This window comes from Cryptomeria japonica, chromosome 1 (genome assembly GCF_030272615.1).
Source record: "Cryptomeria japonica chromosome 1, Sugi_1.0, whole genome shotgun sequence".
In the NCBI taxonomy this organism is placed as follows: domain Eukaryota; kingdom Viridiplantae; phylum Streptophyta; class Pinopsida; order Cupressales; family Cupressaceae; genus Cryptomeria; species Cryptomeria japonica.
Window position 1 is genome coordinate 706,166,510 of NC_081405.1, and position 27,672 is coordinate 706,194,181.

General features: G+C 37.6%; 1 protein-coding gene across 3 annotated transcripts in view; it reads left to right on the plus strand.

The window, feature by feature from the left end:
- LOC131046085 (nodulin homeobox) overlaps window positions 1-27,672 on the plus strand; it is a 141,138-nt gene that overhangs the window by 38,235 nt on the left and 75,231 nt on the right. For all 3 annotated transcript variants that reach the window (XM_057979746.2, XM_057979745.2, XM_057979744.2), the window contains 2 exons: window positions 5,845-5,928; window positions 6,016-6,147. In XM_057979746.2, coding sequence (XP_057835729.2) covers window positions 5,845-5,928; window positions 6,016-6,147 — 216 coding nt within the window. The remainder of the gene's footprint in view (window positions 1-5,844; window positions 5,929-6,015; window positions 6,148-27,672) is intronic.

Sequence of the window (27,672 nt, forward strand, 5' to 3'; positions counted from 1 at the left end):
GACTAGGCTGGGGCGCTGAATTCAAGAATGCATTCACAAGTGAAAAAATCCATGAATCCATGGACGTAGTGAAAATTCCACCTGAGCTAAAAATTGGAATTTTGCCTAAGGCATGGAATCCAAGGAGTCAAGGAGGAATAAAAAAAGCAAAATTCCCCTCGGGCGAATTTTCGAATATGCTATTTTTAGACACCAAATCCCAACCAAATATGGAAAATTTTATAGATTCGGAATCGGGATGAAATTCCCCATCCAATGAGGTTGGCTCCTAAATTTTAGGAAGATCCCTAAAAAATAGGGATGTGTTGAAGGAGCCATGAAAATTCCTTCGAAAGAACGAGATGACAAGTTGGAGTAGAATCGAGCAAATCCTGAGCAAGATCCTTCAAAATTGGAAAGAATGAAATCAACGAGTTGGCAGGAGGAATCTTCCAAGTATAACGCATGACTTGGAGCATTTAAGGAAAATTCTAAATTTGAACTCATACGCATGGGAAACCACCTTTGCATGGCGTAGTAATTAAGGAAAGTATGACGCATCATGCAATTACTAAATTAATGCCTCTTGAGAATTCTATATAAGTTGGGAAAGGCATTTCATTTTTCACGTGCAAGATTCAGGAAAGGAGGAGTGGAGAAGTGAAGATTGTTCATACTTAGTTCAGGAAAGGAGGAGTGGAGAAGTGAAGATTGTTCATACTTAGTCTCTATTTTCACCATTTCAAAGTGCTTCCAAGATGGCAGAACCCAACAAGGCAGCTACTATCTCCAGGCAGGCATTGATCAAAGCGGAGATGAGGGGTTTTCTTCCTCATTCCCGGTTGAATTCAAGATGGGAAGAAATCAGCGATACTAACCTTGGCACATTCAACTTGGCTACATTCAAGATCAGAATGTTCGGAAAAGCAGGGCATAATCCATCCCCAACAGCTGTCAGAATTGTGAGAAGTGGAATAGTTGCAGCAACTGGCTTTCCTCCCGCTATTCAATGCCCAGATCTGGTCTTGGAATGTGCAACACATTACAATCTGGAGCGGAAAACAATCTCAATGCCAGATGGCAAGTTACTGGCAACATTGACTCCAGAGTCAATTGGTGAAGCTTTCGGAATCACTTCACATTATTCCATGACGTACAGGACCAGCAGCGGAGCTCAAACGGTGTATGAAGCAGGCCCCGCCAGGTGTGCTGATTTGATCAACAAGCAATGGTTGCTGAAGCCTAGAGTGCACGCTTCCAAGATGCCCAAAACTCTCACAATCTTCGAGTTCAAGCAAGAGTATGTGGACCTGATAAAGATGCTGAGCAGAGTAATGGGATGCTCACATTCGGTGAACTTCGAGCCCTGGATGTTCTTCTATATAGGCGAGATCATGAATTCAAATACACTGATCTACTGGGCTAGATTGATCAGTCACTACTTGCATGAACAATTGAAGAACCTGAAAGAGAAAAGGTCTCAGTCCTTTTTCATGAGCTCCTACCTGGTCTATATGCTTGTACGAAGGGGAGGATTCGATGGGCTGCCAGCAAGAGGAATCATGGGCTGCAGACCAGCTCAGTTAAAAGTGCATGAGTGTTATCCTTAGCTACATCTCTCCAATGTTAGCTCTTACAGGCTGGCGAATGACACCTTCACCATGTACCTGACACGACTTATGCAAAATAAGTTACACATGAGGTTGTCTCCACAAGCAAGTGCCTTGGTCCAGAGGTATGGCGCTGCGTTCCTACAATTCCCCAAATTCACCTACATTAGGACGCAAGGGTTCTCCTTCCAGTCTTACAAACTGCCCAGATATCCGTCAGACAAACTTATATTGCTCGAGCTCATGAGGCAGTTAACTGCCTATGATCAGTTGCAGAAGAAGAAGAAGAAGCAATCAGTTGAATTTCCAATTGTCTTGGGGGATTTCATGGAGATATGCCCAGGTTTGGAGGCCGCTGAAAGTGCAGCAGGAGAATTGGCATTCTATCGCCTACCATTTTACACATCCAGGGCCCAATATGATCCTTACAGCCAGATTAGGAAGGTTGCCGGTGTCAAATTCATACACAGATTTCACTTAGAGGATTATTGGGCAAGTGCCGAGGATGACCTTGAGGTCAGGAGAAGAATGCATTCCAGACTCCCCCTCGACACCATCAGAATAAGTGAAATTCATCAGGTACCGGATCAGGTGAAGGAAGATTCAGATTTGACGCAACCCGAATTCGAGAAAGTGAAGGATCAACCTATCTAGTTGCCAGATTGGTCAGAGCCTGAGGAAGATGATTTGAACATCTTGGCTAGACCAGTGCTAAAATTCACCAAACATTGGATTGACAGGCAGATAAGAAAGTTGGTAGAAGACAATGTCCATTTGACATACCAGCTTATGGGAAATCTGGACTCCCACAGCGAGGGAACTGAAAGCTCTTCACAGGTTCAGGCAGAAAGAGAAGCCCAGATGAGCAAAGGAAAAAATGCCCCAAAGAGGCCAAGAGCAACAAAGATGAAGGATATCCAACAAGAAATCCCACACGAAGTTCAACAAGAAGCCCAGCAGAAAGGACCTCCACAAAAGAGAGCAAGGACAAGAAGGGAGCATTCACCAGTTCGCTCCTCGAGCGTACAGGAAGTGGAGATGTTTCCACATCCCACAGGCCCACTTCCAGGGAACGTTCCAGCACCGGATATACTCAACATCAATGCTTCACAAGGCCATCATCAACCAAGAAATCAGAGGCAAGAAAGTCCCCCGCACCAGGAAGAAGTTCACCAGGATAGCTTTGTGGAGACTAGCCCTGGTGAAATGGAAGAGGAATCTCAGGAACAGGTACATGCAGACGATCATAGCCATTCCATCCCCGCTCATGATTGGTTGATAGGCAGATTGGGGAATGAAGCAGAAGGAGGAACCAATCCTACTCAAGAGTTAGAAGAATTATTGAAGAGGATGGATCAACCACCGGAAAGGAAGGCTCCCCGAAAGTTTTCCAAGGTAGTCAGGGAAGAATCCGGATCCCGGACTTTGCACATCGCTGAACCTGCAGTGGATAAAGATAGGAGTGAGATTAGGCAAGAGGATTACATCATCAGACAGGTTGATCTTGGCCATGCTTCCACCGGTCAAGTTGTGGGGGATTTTGAAGATTCCTCCTTAGCCATGAAGGAGAAGTTGCTGAAATCAAAGGCAAAATGTAAGTGGCTGAGGGAGGAAAATAGATTTCTATGCGAATACGTCAGGAGTTTCAAAAGACCCCTCAGGGAAGCAAGTCCTTCATCCACTCCTTCTCCCTTCCTTCCCAAGGAAGTAGTTGATGATGCAGAACTTATTAGAGCAATGGCACAAAATTCTCGGGAATGGGTAGAGGATGTCTACGCCGAGGCAGGAAAATTCATTGAGGATCTAGCTCAGCTTCATTCTAAGTTCGTGGCCCTCCTAAGCAGATTAGAGACAGCAGAAGAACTATGGGAGGATGTAGATGTTTACCAAGACTTAACCATTTCCCGACTCAGGGCTCTAATGAAGACTCCAAGGCAAACCCTGGTGGACGGGAAAGTGATCCAAGAGAATGAAGCCTACGACTTTCCCCGATGGTTCTACGCCATCTGTTCAGGAAAGAACACCCTTGACAAATTCAGCATTGATTCTGTCACCTTGAAGGAGTTTATCAGAGGGATACAGGAAGAAATCCTTAGTGCCATGGAAGCTTTATTTTCAAGGAAACTCAATGACGTAGGAATAACGGTGAACTCCTTGAAATCCCAGTTGCACGATTTCTTCTTCTTCGGTTCGTTCCCTAAGGAACATTTTGCAAATGTTTCTTCATTCTTCGATATGATGAAGAAAACGCAGGAAGTCATGGCAGAGTGGGAGAGCTTCTTTTCCAGAAGCAAAGAAGAAATTGCCTTGATGGAATTCAACATTGAGAACGTGCCAAGTGTCTCCATTGGAGAACTAGAAGCCGTCGTCGGTAGATTCATTGCATACGCCATTAATGAACGAGATAATGGTCGTCCATTTTTGGACGAAAGTCTTTTGACTGAATAGTGATGGCGTATTTATTGCTGAAGGAATATTGACTAGGCGTGGACCAGTCAACGCATGCCACCATCGGATAAGGAATCTTCTTGCATGTCGCCTTCTCATTATGGTTTTATGATAGATTCTTTGTGCATGCCGCCGTCACTTGGAGGATGATGGGCATTTATGATGGTGTCGGTTATATTCTGGGCATGGTCAACATCATGAGGCATTTAATGTGCTGAGTGGGCGCTATTTTAGGCTCTTTTAATCAATTGTGCATGGGCATAATGGGTTATTAATTGCAGATTCCCATCTTGTTGCACCTTGAGTGGGGAATCTTTAGGGCAAACCCTAATTAGGGTTTTTGCATGTAATCATGGCTTGAGGCCTATATAAGGGGGTGACCCACTCATTTGTAATTAGGAGAGACTATTGTCAGAGATTGTTGCTAAGAGTTTTTGAAGCAAACACTTAATACATTGTTCAATTGTTGGTGTGTTCTTGTGTTGTTTTGGAGCTCGCATGGTCTCCTTCTCTTCATAGATTAGATTTGCTTTCATGCTGTTAGACGAACTGGATTTGATAGGATTGCTTGTTGCAAAATTCGTGCTCATACTTTTGGTATGCAGCTGATTGTTGCATACTGTGCAAAGTTAGCTTGAGCCTCCGTTATATGTATAAGTTTAACTTCGATTATCAGGAGAAGTTGTTCGATTTGATGGTTTCTCTTGATGATTTGAAAATCCTTAAACACACCCCTTGAAGATTGCACCGCCTTCGTGTAGTTGTGCGTTGCTGGCAAAGCGAAGCGTGGTTGGATTTTGCGCAAGTTATCCCGTCTCTTTGTTCATAGGTTTAGACTACTTTTAGTTTAGTCTTTCTCTACCCTATTCCTATTTACTTTCTGCACAATTCAAAGTCCAAAGATCCAAAACAAGAGCTTTTATTGCAAATCATCCGTACAAAAGATCCTTGAGCTTGTATAAGTTTCTTCAACATACGTAAGGCCCCTTGGGTTATCAGCAAACCCATCAAACAACTGAGTCACATCCACGCACTGAAGGAACCTTAGGAATTAGTCGTTTGAACTTTAAGTAATCCTAGCATACGGACTAATCTTGATCAAGAGAGAATAAGGTGACCGTTGGTGACTTTATTCTGTGTTAGACGCGGTCATAAAAAACACATCAACAATACTGAAGTGTGAATATACTTTAGGGATGTTAGTATCAAGCCATCTATTGTTTCCATTGCAGTGTTTGTTAATATGCAGTGGTCTCCATTCCCTCTCATACCAATTTTGTTTTAACACATTGTCCATGCTTGCAGGTAAGATCTGTTCTGACACTTCCCTTTGATTGCAAACATAAAAACTTTTTTACTTCTAAGTTCTATTCATCAATGTGGTGTACTATTTTCTTCACATATCAGTTTTTTGTTCCTTGACACAATTTCTCAGGTGGCTATTTCTTGCTTATTATACCATTTCCTTTTTTAATTTTCTTTAACTGACATGTTGGGTTTGATATCAGTCAATATGCTTCTGTGTAGATGCTTCAGTTATTTACAAATTTGTCATACATTGTTCTATGCTGCGAATAATTGTCTATTGTTGAGAATATATTTGAAGTTTATCCTTCTAATTTTTTGAGTATTATATACTATGGTTTTCCAAAATGTTACAGCTTTGTGTTTGTGTTCCCACATTTATTATTTCTCTATTTCCATAACATAAGTTAAATGAAGAATAGAGAAATGGAATATAACAATCATGTTAGTTGAAGTATGCTGCTGTGAAAAATATCTTGAAATTTTCTTGGTCTCCCCTCAGATGTTGCTTGAAGATCCGAAGGCAACTGAGCAAATTTTGGATTTGGTGATCTACATACTTCTGGTTCTTGCACGTTTTGAGCCGGTACTAGGTTTTTCTGTTTTGCAGCCGATAAATTTTTTTGTTATGTTGTTTCAGCTGGTAATTGTTGCTGATGGTTTCATTCTGTAGGAAGGCCGTGTTGGGAGCTTCTTGACTCTTCATCAACACGCAGCTTTGGTTGCATGCAGTCTTCATCTCTTAACTGTTTATGTGTCTCCTCAATGGCAAGATATTGCAAATGTGCTGCTTGCACATTCAGAGGTTCTCTCTCAACTTTGTTAACCTTGCAACTGACTTGAAATTTACTGCCAAATTCAACTATTCTTGTATGAGGTATGCAAAAGTTGGCAGAATTGATTGAAATTCATTTAGCTTCTTGGAAATTTTTCAATAATCATAAAGATGCAAAGGTGAAGCCATAGTTACAATGTTCCTTCAAATTTTGAAAAACATTTTACTTTCCATATTTTATATTGACATCATATAACATGGCAGATCACTTTTCCAACTCAAGCATTGGCTGCAAGTAGATAATATATTTTTTCCCAGGGTTTTTTCACCAAGGACAATATTTCAGTATCTTGACATCTCAACAAACACCTATCATACTGAATCCATCATCCTATTGTCTTTCTTGGTTAGGATAATAGGAAACATTACCAAGCCCATACTGGTTTCCGGAGATGAACAGCTCTTAGCTTTGGATGTGTTATCACATGCTCATTGCCTGCGGAACTGTGAGTTGACCTGTTGCAATGTAGAGCTTTGAACTTCAGTCTCATTCTTTATGAATGCACTACTTACAATTCATTGGGACCCTAGACACATTAAAAATTGATTGGAAAGACCATTACTGCTAGGAAAAATGTTTTTGAACCTTGAGCCATGAAAATTCATCCCATCATTCTTGAAATCCATTGATTATGCCAACTAAATCTCATTGAAATAGCACATTATCACCCTGAAGAAGGCTTCACCTTGAAAGGCTGTTAAGTATTGACAATTTTTGACAGCCAACCAAGGTAGCAACCACCTTATTTCACCCCAACTAAAATGCCTTGAGAAGATCATAACACACTTAGAATCGGTAATCAGGAGCAGAACCAGCAAGATACATTTTATACCTTCCTCTCCATTGGTTAAATGAAGAAACAGACCTTCCTCAAAACATGTTACAAATCTTATGTGAGAATGTATTTTTCCAAAGTCATTACATTTGCCCATAGAAAATAAAGAGAGAAGACATGTATTGATCCCTTCTATCAGTACTCATCCTTAGTTTATTTTGGCAGCTAAACGATAAAGGAACACAAAACAGTCATATATATCCAATTGAATTCTCCTTATTTGTATAATGCAGAGAACAACGGCTCCTTTCATTCTGGTAAAAGAAGATGCATTTCATTTTCTACAGAGCAGGCAATGCAGAATTCAATTGTCATAGTGCCAATCTCTTTTTTACTGAATTGCTTTCACCTTTCAGCATCTCATATTTGCAAAAGCAAATGAATCAATCCAAGGCATGGGTTGAACTGAAACATACAACATGCGAGAGTTGCTTTTTACTTCACGTCGTCCGATATCATAGAGAACTATATAAGCAGAGAAGAAGAGCCTAGAAGAAACACAATTTCTTGGCTATCTGTTTCTCACACTTATTTTGTTGAACAGCAGATGCAAGAATGAACGGGGGATGCCTTAATTTTTACACCATCTTATGCAGATGCATTTCAACAGTAAGTGAAAAATAATCAGATTGATATAACCACTTTTCCATACCCATCATTTTATAAAACCAAAAGGAGCACCTTCTGAAGTATATTTTAACAAGTCTTGATCAGCTAAGCATTGACAGAATCCAGAAATACAAAATCAATAACATAAAGGGGCTGCTTTGATATTGGAAAATTAGCCATTGACACTTTTGTTTGAGTGAGCTGTCTTAGTTACAGGTTATTGCAACCAGTCCTTAACAGATTACTGCAATATCCTTATCATCTATTCAAAACAGCGTTAATCATTCTATAAGTCAATTATTGTAGTTTTCACAGGACTAGCTTGAATTTCACTATCAACATTTGAATCTATGTTCCAACATTGGATGAGGGAGCTGAGGGAGCAGGGGAATTTCAATGTCCCCATTTTTACATTATCTTGTTTTGTGAGCGTTGGCCAATTTTCAGGATTTTTGGTAGGTTTCTTGATGTATTTGGGGGACTCTAGTGTTCTTGGTGAGCTTAGTGAGAAGCACATAGGAAATACTGGGGAATGGGAGGGGAATCAGTATTTCAGTAATTTTAAAACTATTAATGCATGAAACCACATAAAGCATAAAGAGAACAACCATTAAGACACAAACACAAGGATTTCTTGTGGAAAACCCTTTCAGGTAAAAAACCACGACATCAAATAGCTTTCATTAACATAAGAGGGCACCAACCCTGATTACACAAATTTTTTTTCTGAGAGCACCAACTCTCCAAGAAGCTTAATGAAGAAGCACCTACTCCATCATAAAGAGGCACCAACCTCTGAATCTCTGATTTTTGAAATATTTCTGAACTTCAATTCATTATGCGTCCTTCAACCTCTACAGATTGATCACACTTTCACTTACACCACACTCCATGACTATCTCATCTCACCAAGGAACCTCAATACCTTTCATGAAAACTTACACCTGACACCAAAAACAATTTCCCTCCTAAAAAAAAACTTCAATATGAACTTCACATTATTTTGATCTCTACGTTTTTTTGATTTTCTGAAAGCTGCATACAGTTGTTAGAGAGTGCCACCACGACTCTTTTCATTTCTTATTAGTTGGACGGGGACCAGCCCAAAATTCTTTTGAATAACAATATAACCTGTCATTTGATACAGCTTCAACAACCTTTCTGAGCATCGTATCTAAACATATATGTATGCTCTCAGCAGTAAGGTCAAAAAGAAATTTTAAATGTATACACTGTTTTTTAAAAACGCCCCTGTTACACATGTTAATCTGTATTCAAAAGATTGACTTTTTCAAAAAAACATTCACTTCACAGCAGGAGAAACACATTCAAAAAAATCTTCAGCAAGCATATATAAAAAAAACTTTACGCACTACTCTGAGAAATGTATATCAGATTCCTTTCTAAACAGCTCGCATTCATTGACAGCTCTGTAAAAAATAACTCTGCCAGCTCCAAAAAATACGTTTTAATGCTGATATTTCCTTTCCAAAAAGGGTCAGTATCAACCATAACACCCAAGAAGAGAATCGTGTGAACTCTTTCAAAAAATTCTGACAGCCCACGACTCATATGGCAATAACAGCATTAATTGATAAGTCTGAGCCATTACAAACAGCAACGTATAGCATCTATATCCAAAAAAAAAAAACCGGACCCCACGAAGCAAAGCTTCAAAAATCAATGCAGCTAAAAACATTTGCTCCACTCACACCTTGAAAAAATATTGGCTACTATAAACAAATTTCATTGAAGGAAAAGATCATCAATATCAAACCTCATATAAAAATCTCCTTTGACAATTCAAAGGTGACATGGCAAGAATTCTGACTTAGCAGCTGACAAAAAGACAAATTTGCACACAACCAGCTTAGCCACACATATAAGCTGCTGAAGTAGATAGGCAGGTGGCTGAAGTACACACCCAACCAGCTGAAGTATACATGCAGGTAGCCGAAGCAGGCAACCAAGTAGCTGAAGCAAACAAGTAAGCAGCTGAAGCACACAACCAACCAGCTCAACCAAGCAAGCAAGCAGGTCAAGCAGGCAGACAAGGGGCTCAAGTAGCTCAAGCTCGTCAAGCAGCTCAAGCAGCTCAAGCACGTCAAGCAGCTCAACAAAAATCTGATAAATAATCAGTAGCTTAAAAAATATTTCATTCCAATTCTCTTTTCAGGACTCAACCATTGACATCAATGACAAATTCTGCAACACTTTAGTTCTCAATTTCAGTGGGTTTTGACAACAATTCTATTTTTGGCATATGCTATTTTTAGTAATTGCCATTTTGGGCACTAGGCATCGGTTTCAAGTTCCAACTCCGTTTCTGTGTGAAGTGTTATCTTTTTCAGTGTCGTGGTGTTGTTGCGAAGTTTCAAAGGTAATGAAAAATAATATTTTATATTTCTTAAGTGTTTGAAAAGGTAACTTTAATATTATAACTTAAGTGATTAATATGTTATAAAAATGTCTCCGAAATGGGGACGCCTGGGCTTGGGAGACATAAGTTGTGTTTTGAAAGTCATATGGGGGGCTTTTGCAAGGGAATGTCATATTTGATATTCAAATTTGCTCAAATTTCTCCCTCCAAGTCTATATATTTGGATTTTGGCTCTCATTCTCTCATTTTGAAATTGCACCCATAATGAGATGCTGTTGAAATGAATCTTGAGAGTTCTTCTTGGGATTGTTGAGGATGATAACCCTCTACAATTTGTCTAGTTTCAGTGGTGCAACGTCCACCCTAGCTAGTTGTTTTCAGTCAGAGTTTTTAGTGATTTTGCTAGAGTTTGGTGATACAGGATTTGATGGAAATGAAGATTTACAAAGTATTTTGATTTGGGGTTTCCCTTTTTGGTGTGATTAATGTATTTTTTTGAGTGCTGGTTGATTTTCAAGAGTTTGAATGACATTTTCCATGGAAATGAAGATTTACAAAGTATTTTGATTTGGGGTTGCCCTTTTTGGTGTGATTAATGTATTTTTTTGAGTGCTGGTTGATTTTCAAGAGTTTGAATGACATTTTCCAGAGCTGGCTGTACTTTTCTATCTACAGAGGAAACCAGTTTTTTGCACATATCTTTTGGAGGACTCCTTTTCTGCTTATGGGTATTGTTTTAAATGATTCCTCTGTGCTGGGCAATTAGTTTCATACCATCAAACCATAGTTTCTTGTAGATGTTGAATTTTCCAAGAGGGCTGTACTAATCTTGTAGGCTGGATAGGTTTGGGAGGTTATGAGCAATATTTTGAAGGGTTAAAAGTCAAAATTTTCCTCAGAATTCTTCCTGAAACTGTGCGCCCTTGTCTAGTAAAGACTCACCAAAGGTTGTAGAGTGAACAGATGTAGCATGAATTTGTTATGAAGTTTTAGAGGCAGCCGCCCCTGTCCTGTAGCGCCATTTCCAGCAAGGATATGACAATGTTTCATTCCAGATCTTTAATGTGGGCAGTCTGTGAGATTTGGGAATGGTTTGTCTAGCTTGTAGGATGCTTGAATGGTGTTTGGGCATTGGGAGACATAACCTAGCATTGATGGTGAATCTACATGGCTTATGAACTCATAGTTTTAAAACTCGTGGACTCGCCACGGACTCGCGAGTCCATGGGAGCCACGAGTCGACTCGCCAAGGACTCGCAAGGCAAGTCCTGACGAGTCCATCTGAAAGACTCGCGAGTCTTTTGCACGGACTCGCGAGTCTTTCAGATGGACTCACGCGACCCAGAATAAAAGTCATGCAAGCTTTAAAATTGAGTTTTTAAAATTTTTTTTTGCCTTCATTTGACCCCAACTTGGGGGCGCTGCCCCCAAACCCCCGTTGAAAAATATAGGGGGAAACTGCGCCGATGGAAGTAGGGAAAATTTAACCTCCGAGTCTGATTAGGTTCCATATAACAGCATAATTAGCATTGAAGAAATCTTGGTGTTATACATTTTAGAGTTGAAAGTTTGAAACTACAAGTATGTGACATGTGTAATGTTCAATTATGGCTCTTATGTTCTTTAAATGCATTAATTTCTTTATGTTTTTTTGTAAAACTACGGTTTTTTTTTTGCCGAGTCTTTCACGAGTCCGAGTCCGAGTCCAAATTTTTGGTTTGCCGAGTCCATGGCGAGTCCGAGTTTTTAAACTTTGTAAGAACTCGCTCCTGTACACTTGCATCCCACCTGGAGTTTCCTGATTTCAGAATGTGTGAACAGTATGTTGATCATTAGTCTAGTCAATAGATTTGTCCTTTGTTGGCTCAATGTTATTCCTAGTTGGATACTTTCCTTATTATTTGCTTGAAAAGCAGTGTTCTATCATTATAAACTGTTCGCAGAAAATTATGACTGCCTTCTTTTAATTCTTCTGTAGCAAGTCTAAACGGCTAATCAATGTTGCAATTAAGAGGTGATTTAAAGATTTGATTTGTTGTTTCAGTTATGCTATTGATACATATTGAAATGCTTTGTGTGAAATGTCAAATCTTCAATAACATTGGAACAGAAATTTGAATGGTTATTGAAAGAATTCAAACCAGGAGTCTTAACAGAAAGAAACACTCATTTTGCATTGACAAGTTGACTCTTCTATTGGCAAATCATTTCGAAAACCAAGGGCTGATTGTTAGCAACAAACCAACTGGCAAACCATTGCAAGAAATTAAAAAAAAATAGGGGTACACATTACAGTGGTATCAGAGCTCAGTCATTCTTGCCAGCTCGTTGGGTTGAGTTATGCAACCACTGATTATACATCAGTATCACTTGAGAAGGAACAAAACAAATCCCAGCTTGCCTATCCAACCAGCAGAAGACATAAAGCCATTTTCAACCAATCAAACAGTGCAAGGGTTTTTGGATAGCAGCAGTGACAATTCAATGGAAAGTACTCCAAATTTCTCAAGTTTACTGGGTGGTATGGCAGAGGAGACACAAAGGGGGAGCTGGTTCTTTTAGTCCCAATACAAGGATGGAAAGAAAGTTTGATGCTATGATGAATATGATGTCACAACTATTGGGTTAAATCAATCAGAATATACCTCTAGTGATTCAGAACAACTCACAGGGCAATCAGAGACAAAGTGGGGAAACTAGTTTTTCAAATCAGCAGGGTAATAATGTGAGACAAACTACAACAGTAGGGTCTAGGTCAGTGCCTAGGTCCCTACGACCCATTTTCGTACGCAAAGATGTGGTTTGGGTTGCTCATTAGACTCCACTTCTGTTGGTAGATGAAGTGAGACATATTTATATAGAATATGACACCCTTTGTGAAGAGATCAAACATGGCTTAACATTTAATGAGTTCATGGATCAAAAGAAGAAAAGGGGAGAAGGTAGAGCTGAACAGAGAGGACTAGCAATACAAAGAGATTTACAGCAGGCCTTGAGCAAGATTACTATTGCTCACTTTGATGGGAGTGACAAATGCACAGCTAGATCTTGGGTCTAGAAGCTAGATAACTACTTGGCTCTTAGACCGATGGCTGAGGATAAGGCAACTAAGTTTGCCTCACTACGTTTGGATGGTATTGTACATGAGCGGTGGCACCATGGCCTAATCATATGGGTCATAGAGCAATCACCACATATGATGAGTTCACCAACAAACTCATCGAGAAGTTTGAGAGGAAGGACTTGGAATTGCATTTCAGGAAGCAAGCATAGTTGAGGCAACATGGTACTATGTATGCCTATATTTCAGAGTTTCAGAGGTTATCAGTTGTTACTTGTTTTGGATATCGCCGAGAGTAGTTTGATAGTCCTTTTCAGTGAGGCCTTTGATACACCTAGTTTGTAGTAGGCCATGAGGAAGGCTAGAAGCATGGAGCTTGCTATCCTAAAGAACAAATTCTCGTCTAAAACCCTTTAGGATGAAAAAGGGTAGGAAACATGATAACAAGCAAAATAGTCAACCCAAAGAGCCCTCCTCGAAGGTGTAATATGACTTCAAAATAGAGCTAAGGAAGTAAAATTTTTGTTTCACATGCAAGGAACCATGGCCCCCAAGTCATAAGTGTTTGGAAAAGGGAAAAAACTGTCAATTGGAGGTATATTCAGCTAATAAATCTGAATCGGAAACTTCAGACCAGCGAACAGAATTAGAGGATAGTGAGGGAGCAAAATCAGCAGAAGAGTCTGAAGAAGGGAAGGGAAATGGAGGTATACTTGCTAGACTCTCTAGTCTTAAAATTAATGATTCATTCAGAGTTAGAGGCATGTTGGAAGGACAGAAAATTGTTTCTCTAATTGATAGTGGTGCCACACTTAATTTCATTGATGAGGACATAGTAGCACAGAGAGGGCTAAAAAGTAAAAATTATGAAGTTTGGTTGCTTTAGAGTCATGATGGTGAATGGATACACTATGTCTTGCATGGGGAAGATTCCTCAATTGAGGCTCCTTTTGAACCACTATGAAGTCAATGATAATTTTTATGTTGTGAACACAGGAGGCTCATAGGTTGTTCTTGGTATGCAGTGGTTGTGTTCTCTTGATGATGTCACCCTGAACCTAAAATCTATGGGGCTGAAATTTCAAAGTGGTGGTGTTAGGGGGAATGACATAGGAGGCATCCCAAATCGCTACATGCCAAGTGATGTAGGGAGTATTCGATCATGTACCAAATACAAAGTCACAATAGGGAGGTAATGATGATTTTCAGATTTTGGATAATTCCCTTTTTGACGTTAATGTGGAGTTTGCATTTCATAATCCTCTTTTGAAGATGCATGTTGATAGTTTAGCTAAGTTACCGGTACCTCCAACTTTTTCGCCGAATCCGGGTACGGTACGTGTCTGATTCGGATTCGACTTTGAATCCCAATGGATTCGGACAGGGTTCCTCTTTTTTGCTCCTGAAACGCATCCCCGTTTTGACCCACGAATGCCAACGCATCTGAGGTTGACATGACGATTCCATGGAGTTTTTTTGGATGAATCCACGTCACACAATTTTCGAGGGGGTTTTCATTGAATTTGCAGAATGAAATTGGGTCGTTTAAAGTTTAAATCCTAAAACGAAAAGACAAAATGCATTTCGCTTGTCTTCGGTAGAGAAAAGGGCACGACGCACAAAGGAAAAGGCAAAGAAAACCAGCGACGACACAGAGGTAAACGACAGAGAAAACCAGCGAGGGCACGACGACATACGACACATGACACACGACACACAACACATGGCACAGAGGTAGACCAACGACGACCAACAACGACGGAACTAAAATCAAAATTGTTTAATTTGTTTCTATAGTTTTGTTGATGTCTTGTTTGTATTTTAATCTTCATCGATTTATTTTGTTTATGTTTATTTTCTATAGTTTTGTTTATGTAGTCTTTGTATTTTTATTTGTATTTTGTATTTTAAACAAAATAAATCGAGTCTTGATATAAATTTATTAATTAATGATTTATATATTAATTTATACAAATAATAAATATTAAATATTTAAATTTTATTTAATGTGAAAATAAAATATTAATTACATATTTAATTTTGATTTGTATTTTTATTATTTTAATAATGAATATTTTAACTATTTTGTAATTAATATTTTATTTTCACATTAAATAAAATTTAAATATTTAATTATAGGTTACTTTCATAATTATATTTAATTATGGGTTACTTTCGTATTAGAAGTTTGTAAATATTTAAATATTGTTATAGGTTACTTTCATAATCATAATAATTCCACTTTCACTTTAAATTAAATTTAAATGTTAAACATCTATAATTTATTGTTTAATATTAAATGTTAATAATTATTTAAATTAGTTGTAGATAGCATAATGGCAACGACTGCTAGCTCTATTCCTCAACGGGCTTTCAAAACCGATCCAAATTCACCCATATATGTATATATTTATGATTTTCATATCTTTTTGTACGGACGTACCCAAACTCCCCCCCCAAAAAATTGCCACACTGGCGTACCATACCCATGTACCCGTACCTGTACCGGCAACTTAGTAGTTTAGGGAAGAATAGGTTCTTAGTGATAGTTTGCTTCTTATGTTGGGTCATAATGGATGGGTTCAGTATGGCATGATGGATTACTTCGTGGATTCACCACAAGGAGAGGAGTACTATGGTGCCTTAGAGGTTGATGGACCTTTGCATGGTGGAGCCTTTTTGGGGGTGAGTATCTATGCCTAGGATTGTTTGCATGGCTTGTTGGGAATTAAACATGACAAGAGAGACATACCATGGAAGATCCGAAAGGTGAAAGAAATGCTACAGTTATCTCTTTGTACAGTCATTTGAGTCCATTTGTGTTCATACAAGTGGATTGTAGAGAAATTTTGAACAAAATTTGGATCTCGTAAGTGTTGGTGACTCATGGAAGTGGGTTTGCAGCCAAGGGAATGATTAAAAACCTCATTTTGGCCAAGGATTTTCAGTATCGCAGGGATTGTTCTTTTGGGGTGATGAGTTTTGAAAATCGATACTTAAACATTTGCAGATTTGAGCAATTTCAGACCATTCAGCCTCCAAACAGGGTTAGTTTTTGGTTTCACATGAAGGGATAAGTGTAGCAACTGAGCAAGTTTAGTGTTGGATGGGTATGTAGGCATCAATGAGTGGTTGCCTCTTGATTTCAGCTTGCACTTATGGATGGGACAACATGTTACTTTATGGTGATAACTGTAATCTTGATGTGCAGGGTATTGAGAATGAGAGAATTTACATTTACTTTCTTGAGTTTGTTCCTATGGTGCCTCAAATTTATGATTATGGAGAGCAATTGGCTAAGGGGTTGGCCGAGTTCTTGTGGTGTTTGGGTACTCTTCTTACAGGAGGATTTTAGGAGATCATTTGTGAAGTAGCCCAACATTACAGTGTTTTCAGCAGATGGAGCTACAAATCTCACTGAATTTTTTCTGGGATCTATCAGTTTATGAGTTGGCATTGCTTGGGGAAAAGCAATTTTTGGGGAGGGAGGATTGTAATGTCCCCATTTTTATGCCATCATGTTTTGTGAGCGTCGGCTAGTTTTTAGGGTTTTTTCGTAGGTTTCCTGATGTGCTAGGAGGGCTCCAATATTCTTAGTGAGCTCAGTTTTAGTTTTAGAGGGTGTTGACAATAATTCTTTTTTTGGCATATGCTATATTTAGAAAGTGCTGTTTTGGGCACTTGGCGTTGGTTTTGAGTTCCAACTTCGCTTCTATGTGAAATTGTAATTTGAACTCCATGGAAGAAATAGGAAATACAATGTTTGAATGGTTAATATATTGTTCATGACTCATAACATAAGATCAACATCTAACCCAACAATAGACTGTAAAGAAAACCTGTGTAAACTGGAATCCATGGCAGAAATAGGGAATACAATGTTAGAGTGGTTAATATAAATTATAATGGTCATGTTAAAGCCATTCTTATTTCATAAAAATACATTGATAGAGGAAACAAATGTACAGTATCAAAATGTAACATTATGCTTTATAAGTTAGGTGTAAAGGAAGATGTGTTTAATAATTAATCAAAGGTTAGGTGACATTTGGTTGGTCATCTCCCACTTTAGTATTCATCCATTTCATTTCTGATTTAAATGAAGCCTAGCACAGGAAACTGCAACTCTATTTTATGAATTTTTCTCCATTTCCCATTCTCCTATGGTATCAGATCAATAGGTGAAAGGATTTAGGGTAGATAAGGAGAGGTGTAAGGGAGGAAATGGATGTTTAAATTCTCAAGTTGTAGACCCACAATTAGTATTTGAGTCTCTAGCTGATAAAGGAGAAACTAGTACAACTTCAAGACATTTTTCATGGGTTTGGAAGTAGAATTCTGCCGTTTTTAGAGTGGTACTGCCAACATGGTTTCTTTGAATACTGTAACTCCAACCTGCCTACAGAGATTTATGATCAGATTTGATTCTTGAAGCAAGTTTTGATCCACCGAAACCTTTAGTTCCTCCAAATCAGATAAGCAGGCAAATTCAAATATGGCTTAAAATGCTCAAGCAGATTTGGACAAGGCCTAAACAGTGTCCACAACGTCAGAAATTGTAATTGAAGCCCTCAAATGTTAAAAATCTTCTTCAATCTTCAATTTTCTTCTTTACTTCTTTTGCCGTTCTTGCTTCTCTTATGCGATATGTTTAGTAGCTCCTTCCTCAAGCACATAGACTGAAACTGAAGGGTTCCTCCTTCAATTTCAGTGAAAAGTTGAGTGATCCAAAGAAGTATTATGTTTATGATTGGGAGTTTTATGCTATAGTTCAAGCAGTAAAGAAATGGAGACATTATCTTCTGTAAACAGTTATTTCAGAAATGGAGACATTATCTTCTGTGACATTTTGTTGACAGAAAATTCTGACTGTCTTTTAATTCTTCTGTAGCAAGTCTAAACAGCTAATCAATGTTGTAATTAAGAGGTAATTGAAAGCTTTGATTTGTTGGTTCAGCTATGCTATCGATACATATTGAAATGCTTTGTGTGAAATGTCAAAACCTTCAAGAACATTGGAACAGAAAGTTGAATGATTATTGAAAGAATTTAAACCTGGAGTCTTAAGAGCAAGAAACGCTCATTTTGTATTGACAAGTTGACCCTTCTATTGGCAAATCATTTCAAAAATCAAGAGCTGAATGTTATTAACAAACCAATTGGAAAATTATTGCAACAAATTAAAAAAAAATCAGGGGTATACATGACATGTGGAGATAGTTGAGCTTGTCATAGTTATTTTTTACGTTACTGGTGGCACTGTGTATGGCGGTTGGGTCTCGTTCTGGTTGGGCCTGGGTGTGGGTGCCAATTTGTTTCACCTGGGAGTCTGGATAAGATTCCATGTAATCCTTGCGGGGTTTGTCTTGGGCAAACTGAGATGAACCCGTGGTGAATTTGGTGGGTGCCCATGCCACATCTGCAAATTTTTTGCCATTTTTTTGACTTTTTTACCCTAAAAGCCCAATTTGCCCTCGAAAGCCAAAAATGTGGCATAGAAAATATCCAAAAGGCAAAAGCAAACTCATTTTTGATGTTGTGAATGAAAAATAAAAATATTTTCCTGCATTGCATAGAGTTGAAGATTGATCGTTGAATGCTCCAAGCTGGTTGTTGTGCTACTCCTCCACATCTGCAAGAGTTTGTTTGTTGCCAAGGAGAACGTAGAGGACGATTTCTTCAAAAGTGGTAGTTTTATTGAAGTTTTTGGTTTCTTTTTCCTACTTTTTTTTTTGAATAGATGAACTCTCTTGTTTTGTTTTGAAGTTTTTGGTTATTTTTCATTCTTTTAGGTATGTATGACACATGCTTAATTTTTTAAAATGTATTAACTATTAAGTTGTATATATATATATATATATATTTTTTTTTTTTCAAATTTCTTTTGTTTCAAATCTTTGAATGTGTTTTTTATTGAACCTGTTGTCTCAGGTATTACAATGGCAATTGATTCTAGCTCCGTGAGTCAACCCTGTTTCAAAATAGACAAAACTCTCCCCTTTGGAAATATGTTGAAATGGTACAACAACTTCTAGGTGGTTGGGGCTATGTTTGGGTTTTTGGTGAATGTAAAGTTAGATATTCAAGCTCATACAGTTGAGTGAAAAGGCATTTGTGCAAGATCCTTGCTCAAGTCGTCAAATTTTGTCTTGGCATAGATGGGAATAGCATTCCAGAAGCACAAGTGTTGGCATATTTTGAATAGCAAGAAAAAGCAGATAAAGTAGCAGGCTGTAAATCAAATCATCCTTTATAAAAGAAAGGATCTCAAGGGATGAAGCCCCCCTGCACCACCTTCTCATTTTCAACCTACAAAGGGCCATCCATTTTTGTCCACATCTGAAGAACCACTTGTGCCCTCTACACATAATAGATCAAAGGGACTGTTGGAAATGACATTTCATAACAAGTCTGAAGAGATTGTCAACCAGCACATAGCAAGATGTGTCTATGCAAATGGATTGGTTTTCAATGTCGTTCGCTCACCATACTGGCAACAAATGGTGAAAGTAATTAATGAGGCTCCAAAAGTGTACAAGGGCCTAGGTTGTTTTGAGCATAGCAGCAATAATCGTTTGGGGAAAAATTGGCAAATCAAAAGTATATTTTTTTTTTGAAAAAATCAGGAAAAAATAGGATTTTTTGGATTGAACGTATATTACTAATATGCAAAATTAAATGACATTATAGGTTAACTGTTTTTTGTCATCAAAGTTGGGTTCTATCTAACTGCAAGACCATGCAGGGTTTGTGCCACTTATGTCTGCTATTACAGAAAGGAATCCTTTATGGTTACAAAAATCTAAGCTTTAGGCTGTTTATATCTATAAAACTGCATATAATAGGTCTGTAGCTGTAAGTTGTAACTATTTATGATTGTCATTAGAAGTTCCTGCTGCTTCTCCACTGTAGGAGTCTAAACCATTCCAACCCATGGGTGGTTCACTTTTCGAAAGGTCGTGGTTAGATATCACCACCTCAATTGTGAAGTCCTCTACTTGGTTGACATGAAAATTTTCTCTTTCATTCTGCCCCAGGCCTCTCTTCAGTGTCTACACAGAGTATTTGTTGTTGTACTTCCTCTAAAATTTGTAGAATCCCTTTAGGAAGGGAATGCTATCTGATCTATTGAACAGCCAGTGCATCACATATTTTACTTCTGCTTTTTTTACATCCACAGTTCCATTCTTTATCAGTTCGACAAACTTCTTTTTGGATATCTTCATGGTTATAAGCACTTGCATATAAATATCATGAAAAGTGTGCCTTCTATTAGACTTAGTAAGTACCCTCCTATTACCTTGGAACCATTGCTCATTTCTCTTTATCCATGAAAACCATAAATTTCAGTTGAAAGAAGCCAAAAACAATTAATAATAAATGGTGAATTTAAAGTTAGATATTCAAGCTCATATAGTTGAGTAAAAGGCCATTTGTGCAAGATCCTTTCTCAAGGCATCAAATTTTGTCTCGGCATAGGTGTTAATGGCATTCCAAAAGGACAAGACTTGGCATATTTTGAAGAGCAAGAAAACGTAGATCAAGTAGCAAGCCATAAATCAAATCATTCTTTGTTAAAGAAAGGATCTCGAGGGATGAAGCCCCCTACACTACCTTCCCATTTTCAACCTACAAAGAGCCATCCATTTTTGTCCACATCTGAAGAACAACTTGTGGCCTCTACACATAAGAGATCAAATGGATTGTTGGAAATGACATTTCATAAGAGTCTCAAGGGATTGCTGATCGATACATAGTGAGATGCCTCTATGCAAATGGATTGGCATTCAATGTTGGTTGCTCACCATATTGGCAACAAATGGTGAAAGCAAGATTACAAGGGCCTAGGTTGTTTTGAGGATAGCAAGAAGAATAATTGTTTGGGGGAACGATCGACAAATCGGAAGTATAAGTTTTTTTGAAAAAATTGGGATTGGGGAAAAAATTGGATGTCACAAAAATGAATAATATATTATAATACAATAATATAATAGCTATATCGTATTAATATATTATAATAATATTTTATGATAATATATTATAAATCTATTATTATTGTATTATAGTTATACTATTTTATTATTTTAATAATATTATAATATTATATAATTTTATTTTTTGATTGGTAAAAGTTTTCAATTTATTAATTAAGAGCTAATTTTTTGCCTGTCCAGAACTAGGTGGGGCTACAACTAGGGAGCCGCCTCCCCAAATAACAAGGCAACAAAGTGCAAAGACCCTTCAACAGGTCATCAAATCAAGTCTTTTGCTTAGCTTCAATCATGTGATGTGAGTGAGGCAAACAATTGAGCGAACTGTCCTTCATTGCTCACTTGAGCCTCTTCCCCTACACCTCTATCTACCCTCCCCCCTACTCAGAAACTCCCAGAGTCACCTCAACAGAAACACCAAATGAAACCCCTATTCGGCTCCACTGTGCTATTTGAACCAGCATGGCTACCATCTCTATCCACCATAGAACATCCAACTTGTACATTGCCCCTAATTATTGACACCAACCCCTCTATCACTTTTGCAATTGAGGGGTCTGATCTTTGCATACCCTTGATTGTTTTATCAGCCTCCTTGCTTGCATCATCTAGATTCAGATTTTTCTTGTCGATTTTATCAACTTTCTTTCTGTTTCCCTCTTCTTGCAGGAAATATTTTTCTTTCTCAACCAAATAATGGTGGGGGGATACCACGCTCCACCAGGTAGCTAGTCCTTTTGGTTTTTTCTTGTCACATTTAGCAGCCATATGCTTTGTTTGAAAGCATCTTCTACATCTAAAGGGGATACTTTTGTAATCTACTAGCTCGACCTAGTTCTCCTTCGTTGATTTCAAAGATAAATATGTAGGAGTTGTAGACATGTCCATCTCTACTAAGATGCGTGCATAGGTAGTATGCAAAAAACCTAGAGAGCCCTCATCCACCCCCGAAGTGTTTTCTATAGCTTTGAAACGAGATTCAAACTAGAACTGTAATGGTCAATTTGGTAGTCTTACCCATATTGGGATTTTTTTGAAAGACTCCGTTACTGGGTTGAAGGTTGGATAACATGGTTTCAATAAAAGTACGTGCTTCTCTTCCTAGCACCAGAGAAACTCATAGAGGATTCTCTTCTTGTCCTTCACGTTGTTGAACACTACCACAAAAAAACCACAAGCACCTGGATAGATCTACTCACCCTCCAAAATGGGGCTTCAACATTCAATAATCCACTTGTGTAACTTTTCTGGGCTAGGCCAAAACCCTTTAAACCTCTCGATCAAACCCATCTCAACAAAATAAAGCTTGTTCTTCTTCACTTCTTTAGCAGTCTCAACATCAAAACACACAGATGGCCTAACATTCATAGGCTCAAACCAAAAAAATGGATAGCTGTACCTTTGGAACCCCCACTCCAACAAGCCCCCATGCCCATAATACCCATTTTAGCCTCTTTCGCCTGTATATTTTGAACTCCTTGTTGTTCCATCATCCTCCACGCAATGTTGCCATCATTGTGTACAGAAGAGGAGCCACATTTTTGGCTGCCTTCCTGCAAAGCCCTACCATCAATAGGAAGAGAATTGGTTGCAAAGAGAGAATAGGAGCCTTGCTCAAAACCACTTGAGGATCCACAAGATTGTTGGCCTACTTGAGAAACACATCCATGTTTGCGAACTCTTGTAGAAACCCTAACGGTCAGGGGGAAACACAACAACAATATCTTTACTCCTGTTCAAATATGAGCAATTTTACAATATTATATAATTATTAATATATTATTATATTAATATATTTATTATAATACAATAATAATTAAATCAATTCAATAATAATAGAATTATAATAAATTATAATTATATATAAAATAATAACTATATTATATAAATATATTTATTATAATACAAAAATTATAATATAGCATTATATCAATGCATTGATACAATAATAATATAATTATAATATATTATTATATTAATTTAATATAATCGTTATATTATATTAATATATATATTCATTATCATACATGTTATTATATTAATTTAATATAACTACTATATTAATATATAATAACTATTGTATAGTTTAAAAATATTAAAAAAAGTAGTGATGGATAGGGTCTACACACGCCTTGAGGAATAGGTGAACTTGGCTCCATGGCCACAGGCCCTTGTAGCTTTCCACACTAGGTATTGTGGCTCCTCGGAAGGCTGATAACTCACAAAAAGCACCTGGAATCTGCTCCTACCATTATGAGTTTTTTGGAAACCGTAGCTACGCTGCCATGGCAATTTATTTGCCAATTTATTTTGGATTTGAACGCTTGATGCTTCAATAACCCTCAAATTTTGTAGGTCAATGCATTTTAAATAAAAAGCGCGATAAATTGCTATTTCATGGGTTATTCTTAGGGTTTCGTGGGTTTTTTGTTGTGATTTTTAATGTTTTTTTGCCCATTTTTTTGTGATTTGAACACGATTAATTTGCAAAAAATCAATGAAAATTGGTTAACAATTTTTAATGTGATTTGTGATTTTCAAGGGGTAGAAATTGACATCATTTGTGATTCGTGATTAATTGCGATTCATTGTAGACTAGCTATGGTTTTGAAGGTGCATGGCACCTTATTGGAAAAAGTGGACTCCTTGAGGCCTAATTAGCCCGCTAGCCCTTTAGAATTGTAGGGGGCTAGAATAAGGTTGGGTGAGATTGTAGTTCTGAAAGCAATAGCCCATAGAATAGTAGGGGCGTGTGTGGGATTGGGTGGGGGGCTAAAGGGAATTTTAACACGTTCCTCATTCTAGCAGGCTAGCAAGTTTCTCGAATTCCCTTATCATTTGAAAGGGCTAGCGAGCTGATTCCTTTAGAATAGTAGGGCACTCACCCTACCCCCATAGAATTGTAGGGGGCTGGGACTGATTAATTAAGAGGTATCTCGAATTGTGGGGGGTAAAGTATCACCCTACAAAATAATGGTTGTGTGCATTCATGCATGGGGAGATAGTTAGGGCAATGGTAGGGAAGGGATTTGTGGGTTGCAATAGGGGTTTCCATCTTTTTTGATGGATGGGAAGATGCAAAAAAAGATGACCATTGATCAATGTTATTGTAGTGCTTGCTAAAGGGGCAAAGTATTTGAGAGCAATGGATTGTGAATGGGAGGTGAAGGATGATGCATTTATAGATAACATCCTTTGTCAAGCCATTGATGAAGTTGACGCTTGAAATGTTATGCATGTTATAACAAACAATGCCAAAATTTGTAGAGTGGCTAGGTTATTGGTTGAGGAGCATTATTCACATTTTTTTGGACACCTTGTGTTGTCAACTCCATCAACCTCATGCTACAAAAAATTGGCACCAAAATTGATTGGATCAAATAGGTGTATGTTGTGGCCAAAGAGATGCAAATGTTTCACCAATCACCATATGTCACAAGGCATATTTAGCACATTCTTGAAATTGGAACCATCGAAGGTAAGTTAAACAATAAATATGGTTCATTTTAGTAAACTTGTTTGTTTATTTTATATTAATTTTTGTAAATTTTAATTTTTTTTAATTTTTAATTTTCAAATAGGTAGCTAAGACTCGTTTTGCCTCCAGCACAATTGTGTTGAGACCTCCAGTACAATTGTGTTGAGACAACTTGTGTTGTTGATGAGGCACTATCTAACATGGTCATCAACCCAAATTGGTCCATATCGAGGCAATTTAGCACTACAAGGGTAGACAAGGTTAAACAAATGATCTTAGATGACATTTAATGGGATTGTGTTGAGTATCTCCTCAGTTTCATTGAGCCCATATTAAACATGTTCAGCTATACCAACATGTAGAGATTTTGTTTGGATGAGTTATATGATGGCATTGTCACAATGATTGAGAAAAAAAGAGGACGATCTTGAAGAAAAAATCTTCAAACAATTGCACAAAATCATTGAAGAGAGATGGAACCAAATGACCACTTGCTACATCCTCTTGCCTTTGCATTGAGTCCCAAATATTAGAATGTTGAGCTCCTTTTTGTTATAAGAGTTGCTCCGTATAAAGATGTTGAAGTCAATCAAGGGTACAAGACAACATGTCGTAGGCTCTTCATTGATTGTGACATACAGGATGTAGTGAGGGTTGAGTTCATAGATTTTGCATGTTCCAACATTTTGTGGTGTTGATGCACTTTGGGACAAGTATATGGTCGATGCTCATAGTTGGTAGTACTTTCATGGCCAGCCATTCACACACCTACAACCCCTTGTGATCAAAATTCTATTGCAAGTAAGTTTTATAAAAAAATCCTTGTCTTTTAAGTTTTATTTACATTTTAATTTTATAATACAAATTTTGTAACTCTTAACTCTCTAATTTTGTCCTAATAGGTTGTTAGTTCATCTGTATGTGAGAGGAATTCGAGCACATACTCTTTCATCCACTTAGTAAAGCACAATTGACTACACTCAAAAAAGGTAGAGGACTTGGTGTATGTGAATTCAAACTTGTGGCCCCTTACACACAAACAAAGTGGCTATAAAGAAGGGGACACAAGAAAGTGGGATATTGAATGGAATTATTTTCTATTTCGTGCACCTATATAAGGACTTGGGGAAGGATCTATTATCTAACATGATTGCTAACTTTCCTACATTGGTGAAGTCTGAACAACTAACCTTTTGTCTGTTTTCTAACTTCATACACCGAGGTTTGAACAAAGTCTGATAGCCTGTGATATGAGTTTGGATGAATTTACCTTAAGACAGTCCCTAGCATTGATAGAGAACTCTCTGCTCTTTGTGATATTTTTGATGCAGAGTTTAAACCAATTCTCCAATTTATTTAGTCAATTGGCAAAGTTCCAAAGGATCTCCTCATCCAAGAAATATGGGGCAAGCTTCTAAATTCTAGCCCACAAAAGAACATTAGACAAAAATTCTTCTTTGGCATTAAAACGAAGTGTCTAGGGTCTCAAATACATGCCAACACTACCATAGAAGCTCAACTAGGATCCACCATGAAATATGCCATATTTATCTGTTGCATACTGGAAGGCTAAGCTCTCCATTTTTAACCCATCCATCTCTTTCAATCGTCATTGCTTGGCCAAACCCAAATTTACAAATTAGGGCTTTCTTAAACAGGTCTTTTGTCACCTTATCCAAAATCTATATCTTTGACATGTTCAAGTAGAATCTGTAAGAAACTTGTAAGGACCCGCTAGTCCTAACCTTGGAAAAACTAACCTAATTGATTCCTAATTAAATCTAGGTAAATTTCTATTTCCATAAATGCAAGATTTGAGGTAAAATATTATGCATTTAATAAATATCAATTGCCATTAATAGGAGTGCATTCAATGAAAAGAAAGTAAGATCCATAAGTTATGAATAAGGAATGACAAAATGGATAAATGTGAATGAGTTAAAATAAGGATAACCACATGTTAATGTATATGAAAACTATGAAATACGACTTTTACAACTAACATCTAACCCGAGCATCGTGTATTCAAGGAAAACTCATCAAGAGAAACGCTTACGTAATAGTTCATGCGCGTGATTAATGTGAACAACTTAAACAAACATTCATGAAATGAAGGAAAACTAAGCATGAAAACACACATACCACAATCATACACAAGTAGGACATGTGTTAGTGGGTTAGTGGTTAGTAGTTTTCCTTATTTCTGTTAGTTACATCCTCTTGGCGACTTCTTGTTGCATTTTCGATAGTAGGTCTCATAGACCCTTTTACATAGCTTACATAGCTTGATCATACATAGCTTACTTAGCTTGATTATGAGACCACATTGGTCTATTACAAGAGATCATTAATATATCATACGATATTACATAAGATTTTACAAGATATACATTATTCTCTGTCTCCGGATGTAGTGTCTTCCTCGCTATCAGACTCACCTCCATCTGCGATCTGGAAGACGGACAAATAACCCAGGCATTTTATCCACCCAACCAATTGAAGCTTGCGCTTCCCGATGCTCATGATAAACTTTTGTCCCTCACGACGAAGTATCCTAGCAAGCCGACATCAACTTTTGGGAATGGACCAGTGTGTGCATGTAGTATCTTACAACAACCTGTTGAACTTATCTACATGTGATATGGTAGGGAGAAAAATTAATAAAGTATTGGCCAACTAAACCCTTTTGGGTAGGTGAAAACACCCTTCCCTGTTTAACCCATAATCAAGCACCCTATCCATTATACATCCCTCATAGACAAAGATAAAAATTACCCCTCTCGGGTATTTTGTTTATATTTACAATTAATGTTTTATTGTATCATGTTTGTCACTTCTTTTTAAATTTAAGATTCCATTCAATTGAATTAAAAACACGTCATATATATATATACATTTATGAAATTTTATATCCATTATAGACCAAAAGAGAATATTTACATCTCGATTAGTATTTAATAAATCAAAATTTCCTAATTATGTAATTTATATAACTGTTAGAATCTCTTTAATTAAATTGATAGACTCAAAAATCGACTTAGCTTATCACCAATCTATGTAGTTAGTTGTAGAGATAAGAAGGAAATTTAATCGACTTCTAGAAATAATCAGTTATCAACAATCAAAATTGAGATCCATTA